The sequence below is a fragment of the Cheilinus undulatus genome, linkage group 14 (assembly GCF_018320785.1).
Source record: "Cheilinus undulatus linkage group 14, ASM1832078v1, whole genome shotgun sequence".
Lineage (NCBI taxonomy): Eukaryota > Metazoa > Chordata > Actinopteri > Labriformes > Labridae > Cheilinus > Cheilinus undulatus.
The window spans coordinates 36,854,577-36,864,195 of record NC_054878.1 but is presented as its reverse complement, the minus strand read 5'-3'; the positions used below and the strand labels follow the sequence as shown (position 1 = coordinate 36,864,195).

The 9,619-nt window shown below is 37.6% G+C and overlaps 1 protein-coding gene across 5 annotated transcripts in view; it reads left to right on the top strand.

Moving 5' to 3' along the window:
• ryr3 (ryanodine receptor 3) overlaps positions 1–9,619 on the top strand; it is a 182,566-nt gene that overhangs the window by 45,861 nt on the left and 127,086 nt on the right. For 4 of the 5 annotated variants that reach the window (XM_041805055.1, XM_041805053.1, XM_041805052.1 and 1 more), the window contains 6 exons: positions 1,570–1,644; positions 3,118–3,196; positions 3,467–3,579; positions 6,316–6,415; positions 6,549–6,642; positions 7,912–7,986. In XM_041805055.1, coding sequence (XP_041660989.1) covers positions 1,570–1,644; positions 3,118–3,196; positions 3,467–3,579; positions 6,316–6,415; positions 6,549–6,642; positions 7,912–7,986 — 536 coding nt within the window. Of the gene's footprint in view, positions 1–1,122; positions 1,130–1,569; positions 1,645–3,117; positions 3,197–3,466; positions 3,580–6,315; positions 6,416–6,548; positions 6,643–7,911; positions 7,987–9,619 lie in introns of those variants that run through there. The other variant, XM_041805054.1, reaches the window with a different exon arrangement.

Below are 9,619 nucleotides of genomic sequence, written 5' to 3'. Positions count from 1 at the left end.
GGTTACATTGGCTTATCTTACAAATATAAGTCAGGGCAGGTTGTTCATTATTCAGTTTTGCAAGGGTTTTCAGAGCCATCTTCCAAAATAACATGGGATGATTTCAGGGTCTATTGTTGTCCTAATGGTATGAGATGTTTACCCATTAGCAAACTTACATTATTCTATATAGCACTTTTCAAAATATACATGCATGACATCCCCATAAACTTCTCTGGTGCATCTGTGCTTGCTTCCGACACAAATGCACCAGTATTAAGCTATCTCAGACACAGAGCTTACAACTGTAGGGTCAACAAACCAAAGGTCATGGTTCCTGGCACTGATGTGTCAGCATGACAGCAGGCCTGAAATACAGACTGACTCTCTCTCCTTACCCCCTCCCTTACTCCCAGCTGTTGCTGGATACTCTTCCAATTTTTCTTTTGATCAAATCCTGTTTCCTTTTTTGTCTCGCCTGTACAAACCATCTGGGAGCAACTTGGCTGCCAAAAGAGAATTAGCTCTTGGTCACATTCAAGGGACAGTTGGGAGTTCCCTCTAGGTTAGTTTAAATGTGACCCTGCGAGCAAACACACAAATTAACGCTGACAACTGGGCAAGAAAGGCGATAGCCTTCATGTATTGCATGTTGGATAAACACTGCAGTTTGCGTCATTCTGGTTAGCATAGTCCCAGACATGTGCTTGATCCCTGCTGTTTCTATTCTGAGGTTGAATATTGTTTATCACCTCTATAGACAGTCAAACAGGTGCACTAGACACTCTAAAAAACAAATGGGAGAATGAATTGTCTGGTCAATAACTTGAATTTCCACCATGATTCTGACTAATATCTAACAAATATGGAAAGAAAATTGTGCTGAATTATCCTTGAATTTTCATCATCAATCCAATGGTTTGAGTGAATTAAAAGAAATTCCTCCAAACAAATATGGCATTATTGTGTCACATTCTGTATTTCTGAAAGTGACTTTATTCAAATACACTTTTAGTGGTTCCAAATTATTGGTTTTCTCTAAACTAAATACAAATAATAAACCCATCTAAACTCAGATAGCAGGATGGTTTTGATGCTTATGGCTCCATCTTTTTCCCCCCCCTTTTGCTGCTAGAGGTTGATCAAAAGGGTAAGTAGTTTTTTTGTTCTCCTCACTGGTGGAGATGAATACTCTTTTTTGGCACAGCTGTTTTCTCACATTTCCTGAATTTGCTCTAGTGTGTAAAATCTATTCTTGTTTTGTTACAAGAATGGACAAGATGTTTAATGAATGTGAGAGTGTGTTGTGATAGTGTTTATTTGTGTATGTAGTTTTGTGTGCCTCCCTTTTACTGTCTCGGTTTGTTTCCTGCTTGCTCCTGGAATGGAAGTTGAAGACGCTTTGTGGGTTGAGTTCCATGCAGATAACTCACAAAAGGTCAAAGACAGAGGAAACTCTTGACTTACTATCCCACTGAAATGGAGGTTACTAATCTATTAGAATAAAAAAGTCCCACCTGAAAGGGTTCACAGGCCATTCATTGTTGTATGTTGATATGATGATAATTTATTTTCTTGTGTATTCTTTAGGCGGGTCAGGGGGGTGGACACCGGACCCTGCTCTACGGTCATGCTATCCTCCTTCGCCACTCCTTCAGTGGTATGGTGAGTAAGAATAACATGACCTTATGATTTCCTGGTGAAGTGGTGCTTGTTGCATTACTACAGTGACGAATGCATACATATTTATGTACAGTATCTATTTATTAACAGTCTGTTTTTAAAAGAATAACAGGAAAATTGCATAGAAAAATACAAACGAGCACAACAGTGACCACCCACTTTTTCAGCATTTAATTCTCAAGTATATCATGGGAAGTCTACTTTGGATGGTTTTGACTTTATGGCTAATAATCAGATCTGCTTTGGGGGAAATAATGAGATTTTACTTCTTTTGCACATTAATTGAATTAACCATCAGTTCTTAGTTTTACTTAAAACTGTAATATCTCTCATTTTTAAGTATCACCTAAACCAGGGGTGTCAAACTCTCGGCCCGGGGCCAAATCCGGCCCATGGTGCAGTTTTACCTGACCTGCAGGATCATATCATATTTTAATTCGAACTGGCCCACAGGTCTGGGGTCTGCAGATTTCCTCCAGTATAGAAATTTTTAATTTAACCTTGAAGATTTAAAATATCCTTTGTTAAGTCATACAATTTTTAATAAGCAAAGAGTAAAAATAATCAGATCGAAAGTAAGGAATGGGGAAAAGAAAAGAATTTGTGTTTTGATTTAATATTTTCAATTTGCATTTCATAATTCTGACTTAAACTTAACATTTTGACTTTTTATCTCATATTTTGAGCTTTTAGATTTCAATTTAAAATTTCAAGTCATATTTTGAAAGTTCAAGATCAGGATTTCAAATTTAATCTCGTATTTTGCCTTTTTAAACTCCCAACTTTGACTTTTAATCCCATGTTTTGACTTTTTAAACTCATAATTTAGAATTTCATCTTATATTTTAACCTTTTAGATTCACAATCTTCAATTTTAAGTTAAATCTCAACCTTTTAAACTCATGATTTTGTATTTTATTTCATATTTTGACCTTTAAACTCATAATTTTTACTTTCTATCTCATATATTTGCCTTTTGAAAAACATTATTTTAACTTTAAATTTTGTGTTCTGACCTTTTTAACTAATATTTTGACTTTTTGTCTCAGATTTTGAGCCTATAAACTTATCATTTTGACTTTTTTTTTAAATCTCAATATCATTTATCATCAGTTTTTCTCCCCCTTAATGTATTACCTGTGAAAATAAGGTTAACAGTTTATGATTAAATGTTGACCCTATTGGGCCCTCAGGTTAGACCTAAATTCAGATTTCAGTCCCTGCTGTGATTGAGTTTGACACCAGACCTAAACCAATGTAAATTGGTTAAAGTATAGAAAGTAAAAAAATTTATAAAGTATAGTTATAAGCCCCTCGTTATTTGCTATGTTTCAGACAAAAAATGCTGAGCTTGAGACATATTTTTCTAAACACTGTTAAACCAGAGCTGGTTTTCAGAGCTACTTCCTTCTTGTCTTCCTTTGCCCTAACACAAATTCCTTTTTCGCCCTCCAGTACCTGACCTGTTTGAAGACATCAAGGTCTCTTACAGACAAGCTGTCATTCGATGTCGGACTGCAAGAAGATTCAATAGGTACTGTACGACTAACAGGCTCTTTACAGAGTTCACTTGGGTTTTAACCGCTTTTATTGAATTCCTCCTGAGTAGCCGTTTCAGGTTGACCTAACCTTGACATGGAATCAATAACCCCCCCAAAATGCTGTAACTGTGTTCTATAATACATGTGGTGTTTGAACAACAGAAAGCTTTTGGCCATTTATCAAGTGGAAACAACACTCTTTAAGATGACGGCCATCTGAAGCTCTCTGGCACTTGGATCAATCTCTGTATTTATGTCAATAGGAGAGGCCTGCTGGTGGACCATCCACCCTGCCTCCAAGCAGAGATCTGAAGGAGAGAAAGTTCGCATTGGAGATGACCTGATCCTTGTTAGTGTGTCAACTGAGAGATACCTGGTAGGTTGACTCTATTAATGAACAGTTCTCACTAATCTGTCACTGAGAATCATGAGACTTTATTCTAGGATTTAATTAATCCAATTAAGGAAAACTTTACGCACATTTTCCACGTAACAGCCAACATATGCAGCCAAATACACAAACTATAAGGAAAAGTAGTGTGAAACTTTGTGATTTATTTATGTAATATTTAACACTGTAAATTTTCAAAATGTGCAAATAGTAAAAAACCAGCAAAGACACAAAGTAATGGATCATTGTGAATACTTCAGAGGCAGGATTCTTTGTTAGCAATTTGAGAAAATATAGCTGCTGCTCATAATTTCAAAAAGTAAGTTTATCTCATTCTGTAATAAATTATTAAAACAAAGCAGGCTTTACCTGCTACGTGTAATGTGTAGCTATTATCCCCAATTAAAAGCAGTTTAAATGATTAGAAATGATCGTCTGTGCAAGTTTAACTTCTATGCCACCCATGGTAAATGTGTTTATACAAACAGAGAGTAATCTGTATCTTTTCCATTGCACATGAGACATAAGATGCATTTTTAAGGCTAACTGGTTAATATCAGCGGAATCTGTTTTCACAAAATCAGCAGCCTCCACTCAGTGTCTCATCTACAGATAAGAGGTTTTTCTCTCATGAATATTTACAACTCCTCAGACAGTCTGGATGTATCAGATACGGTCTCTAGTTACTGATGCACACTGTACCATCTCTTATTTCGCCTGTCTGGTTTGCTTGTTTGATCTCACTTCATACAGATTCTCTCTGCTGTTGTTTGGGGCTTTATTATTTCCCTGCCAAATGTTTTTATGTCCAAACAGAGATGCCTGCCACTATGTCTGTGAGAGTTAAGAGGCAGACAATGCACCAAATTCTGGAGATTATGCGCCTCACATAGCTTGCATTATCTGCTTTGGTTCACCGTCTATCTCAAAAAAGCACTCTGCAAAGTTTCATAGCCATCGTATGGTTCTGATACCTGTCTCACTCCAGTAAACTGCAGAATGACAAGGCAATCCAAGGGGAAACCTTTAAAACTTTTTACTGCTATCTGTAATGGAAATCTGATTACTTGAAAACCCTACTGCACAGTTACTCTTAGAAATTATTTTTTGGGAGAGCATCTGTCTTTCTGATGAGCTAAGACTTAATGCTGTCTCTTTTATGCAGAGCTTCACACCCGACCTCAATTAACTTACCAGGTAAAGAGAGGGAGCAGAGGGAGATTTCAAGTGGGAGATTGAGAGGGAGAGGCAGAAGCAAAAAGAGAAATGGAAGGAAAGAAGGACAGCGACGTGCCATGCATTGGAGAGTGAGCAGTGCTGGATGCCCCGGCCCTTTAGGGAGGGAAATGTGCAATTAAAGCAAAATGGGCAAAAAGCCAGCCTTTTCGTCTCCTCTGATGGGAGATCTTCACCTGATTCAGCCCCGACAGAAACTCACCTTTTGAAGAACGGGGCACATCAGAAATTCAGGCAAAAAGCAATCAGTGCTCCATTACTTTGAACAGTCATAGATGTCATGACACAGGCTTTTTAAGATGTATGCAACAGTGGCTTTGGGCCCAGCTAGGATGACATATGTTTGCTGTTTCCCTTTTCTCTCAATCCACTGTTAAAGCCTGGAAAGTTTTACTTCATACAACTAAATCCACACAAAAAAATTTTACAGCTTAGATATAGCTCATCTATATCACTGGTGAACATTAGGAAAGTTTGGACTGAAAACGAGGCATAGTGTACACGAATAAAACACTGGACAACTATGATGGGGAAAACTTTGATTCAACAATATCCTGTCACCCTGATTTATGTGATGCTATTATCAAATGGCTTATGCCAAAACTCAGTATTTTAATTTTTAAAATGGGTGCTCAAAAAGATTTATCTGCTTATATCTTTCTTTGGGCCACTTAAAGAAGAAGATGAAGACTGGATAATGTTGGACATATGTAGAACTTAAAGGAAACCTGACAAGAGGCAAAGCTAACAGCAAACTCAATTGAAAAATGCATTAGTACTGCACCTGACCTTGTTAGGGGCATTTTTCTGCCTCAGCTAATCGCATACCTGAATATATCTTTATATGATTATCTTGCATTTTATGCATCATCCCATAATCATTTTGATACAAAATTATGTAGTTATTTTGGGCCACATATCCCTAGTGTATCACAGCTTATGGTTTTGTGTCCTATGGTATGATATTGAATGCCTACCCTTACTATGGAAAATATTAAAAACAATACATGGATGGTATTATTTGGTTAAACAAAAATATAATTGTATATATTTTCAGTTGAATCCAGCCAGATGTAACATTATTTGCCACATTCAAAGGTATTTGCCAATCAGCATATTACATCTTACAAGGTTAGGACCATTCCCAGCTGTGAGTTGTATTGGTATTCTGTCTGGAGGGCTCTTGAATCCGCTGAGTGTTTCTACTTGAAGAAACTGTAGTAGAGTATTGTCTGGACATTGCTGCATTGAGAAATACTGATGCAGCACTGCTTTTTTACCCCACTGTGTTTCAACAGTGTTTGGCAGCTCAAGAGGAGAGACAGAGTTGTTTAATCTCTTTACAGTCCCAGCACTGGGACATCTCCATCCTCTATGCTGTAATGCTGAATCTCACTGTTTGTCTACACTTTCTCTCTTGCTAACACAACTCCTTTACTGCTTCACTGTCTCCACCCCTGTTTAAAGTGAGCTTTTCTCTTGCAGCACCTCTCTATCTCCAATGGCAACAGCCAGGTGGATGCCTCCTTCATGCAGACCCTCTGGAACATCCAGCCCACCTGCTCATCAGGCAACATGGCTGTAGGCAAGTTCACAGCCCTGAAAAAAAAAGTTGCACACATTTTGCACATATTACAGCCATGTAATGTTTTATAATTTCATATTTAAGTTTAATTGTTTTTGAAAGGTGTCATGTATAGCATGTTTTTTCTTTTTAGGGTATTTGATTGGTGGACATGTTATGCGTCTTTGTCATGGGCATGATGAGAGCTTGACCATCCCTGGAGCAGATAAGAATGAGGAGGAGCAGAGGTTAGTTTATTTGATAATTAAACACTTTTGGGGGGCATTTAGAAAGAAAACATTTTCAGAACTCTTGAAATAGCACTGCTTTTTAAATTTCTGCATCAAGGATTTTGTCCTTCAACAGAATCTGATATGTGGATGGTGAGTGTAAATCCATGTCAGTATGAAAAAGATGAAAAAGCAACATTTGATCCTTCAGAACTCAATACAGGTTGACAATTCCTGTCTGTGTTTTAATATAATTAAAGAGATGTTCAGTAGGGCTGGGCAATTAATCGCAAATTAGATTAAATCACAATATAGCCTGCTGCAATTTTTAAATTTCAGAAGTTGCAATATTTCTTTAATTTGAAATGTATCAAAGTACCAGTTTAATAAATCAGTTTTTTGCAGCGGCAGAGATTTTATGCACATAATGCAAGCATTCAAGTATCGATTTTTTATAATGGTTTACAAACATCTGCCTTTTTGAGTTTTATGTATGTTTTTGTTAATCAAAATGAGTGTGATAATGCCCTTAAACAAGCAAACGACATCACATTTGCAATACGAGTAAAAATGGTTAGCTCATTCTATCTAAAACTTATGAAGCCTAGAGTTACTTCATGAAAGTCATATCCCAGCTGCAATCAGCTGGTAGCCAGCCTCACCTCCCCCACCCCAGCCACCTCCTTTATAGCTTAAAGCTTGTTGCACCTCCATAGTCAGATTAACGCTACTATGGATTAATTGCTTCGGAAATAATTTCATTGTTTTCAATACACATGGTCTTATTTATGGAATTTTCATTGCTTGAATTTGTTAAAAAAATACATAAAATTAACCCAAGAATAATCACATATTAAATCGCAATCACAATGTTTTGGGAAAAAAATAAAAAAACGCAATTCAATTATTTTTGCTAATCTTTCAGCCCTAATGTTCAGCCATTGTTTTATTGTCTTCCACTTTGATTCTGTTGGTTCTCGCACATTGTTTTGGTCAGTTTTAGATGCTTCAGCAACATAATTAGGCATATATATTTCACTTAGTTGTTTTTCTATCAGAATAATTATCCCAAAACAGCAAATCATGTCTTTGTATCAGAACTGTAATGTAATATTCTTTATTTTCAGTACTGATGATAATTCAATGGGTAGTGAAAGTAAATAGCTTCACCTTTACACATTAAATTAGAGATTCAGCAGTGAAAGAAACTATCCAACTAATTAATTCCTACAGTGACTTCAAAGCCTCAGAGATAATATATTTTTTTCTCTGTCTTTTTACTCTCAGAGTAGTCAACTATGAGGCGGGTAAGGGAGCATCAAAAGCTCGCTCACTTTGGAGACTGGAGCCTCTCAGGATCAGGTGAGACACCACTGAAATACACAAACACACACATGTTGAGCATGAGCCACAAGTAATACCCACACTCAAATAAGTGGTGTAAAATGGACCCGACAAAGAACTGTTGCAGAAAAGCATAGAGGAGTTGTCTTATCTAAACATCTCATCAAAAAGACTTAAAAGAACAGGTGCTGTATGTGGACACAGCTCCTGTATTTTATATTTAAACCTCACCTCTTTCTCTCAGAACTGTCAGGACCAATTAGTTGGCAAAGCTGTACGAAAGGGAGGTTTAGTTTCCCATCCCTTTCAATCTACCTCTCTCCCTCTGTCTATCACCCTGCGTCCTCTTCCTCTGTCTTCCTCTCTTTAACTGGCCACCCACGCAATTTCCCTCCAGTCACATCGTCTGCTGGCTCTCACTGGGACCGCCTGTCAGAGTCTGTACACTTTGCAACAAGCAGGTGCCTCTATTACTGCACATGTTCTTCCTCTCAGCTCAGGGAAGAATTTTAAACGGTATTTTCTACACTGCATCAGCCTTATGGAGAAAGTAAAGCTCCACTGACAGCAAGAAAGTTTCACTTTATCTGTGTCTCAGCTGACATTTTCATTCCGGTTTCATATACATTTCAAAAATGCAGTTCAGAGTGAGATAATCTTTGTAGCTTTAAATAATGTTGGAAGTCTGGGCAGCACAGAAACGAACGTATATCAGTGGTGTCTGCTGAAAAAGTTTAGGCTTGGTAGCATTTTGATAAACTAAATAATTCATCACAAAACAAACTTCTTTATCCTGTATCCTCATCTCAGCACAAAAACTGTAAAAATTAGAGCAAAAATACAATTTAAAAGCCCTAAAAGAGTTGTAGGAGGGCCTGAGTGTTAATGTAAGCACAAAACTTTGTGGCAGGAGCTTCATGGAATGGCCGAGCAGCTGTATGCAAACCTTACATCACGTCCTATGCCAAGCGTCTGATGAAGTAGTGTAAAGCACACCGACACCGGACTGTGCTGCAGTGGAAACGTGTTCTGTGAAGTGATGATTTAGGAGGGATAATGGTATGGGGCTGATTTTCAAGGTTAGGGCTAGGCCTCTTGTCTCCAGTGAAGGGCAATCTTAATGCTTCAGCAAACCAAGACATTTTGGACAATGCTATACCTCCAACTTTGTGACAACAGTTTGGTGAAGGTCCTTTTCTAATCCAACATGTATGTGCTCTGGTGCACAAAGAAAGGACTACAAAAACAGACTATAAAGATACTATTGGATGAGTTCAGTGTGGAATAACTTGACTGGCTCTGACCTCAACCCCTTTGAGCACCTTTGGGATGAACTGGAACAGAGTTTGGCTGGCCTTCTTATCCAGAAATTATTGCCTGACGTTATTAATGCTCTACAGGATGAATGGGCTGGAGGATGTTATAGCTACAAAAGGGGGGCTATCTTCGTATTAAATAAAGTACATGTATTTGAATAAAATGTCGTTACAGTCCCTGTGGGTGTAATGGTCAGGCGGACAAATACTTTGGTGTAAATAGTGTACATTAAAAGCCAAAAAAGACCCAACAGTATTGTCAATACATCTTTCAGATGTCATGTCAGTTAAAATGGTAGATTCTACGATGTGAGGTTCTTTGTGTTGAAGAAGAC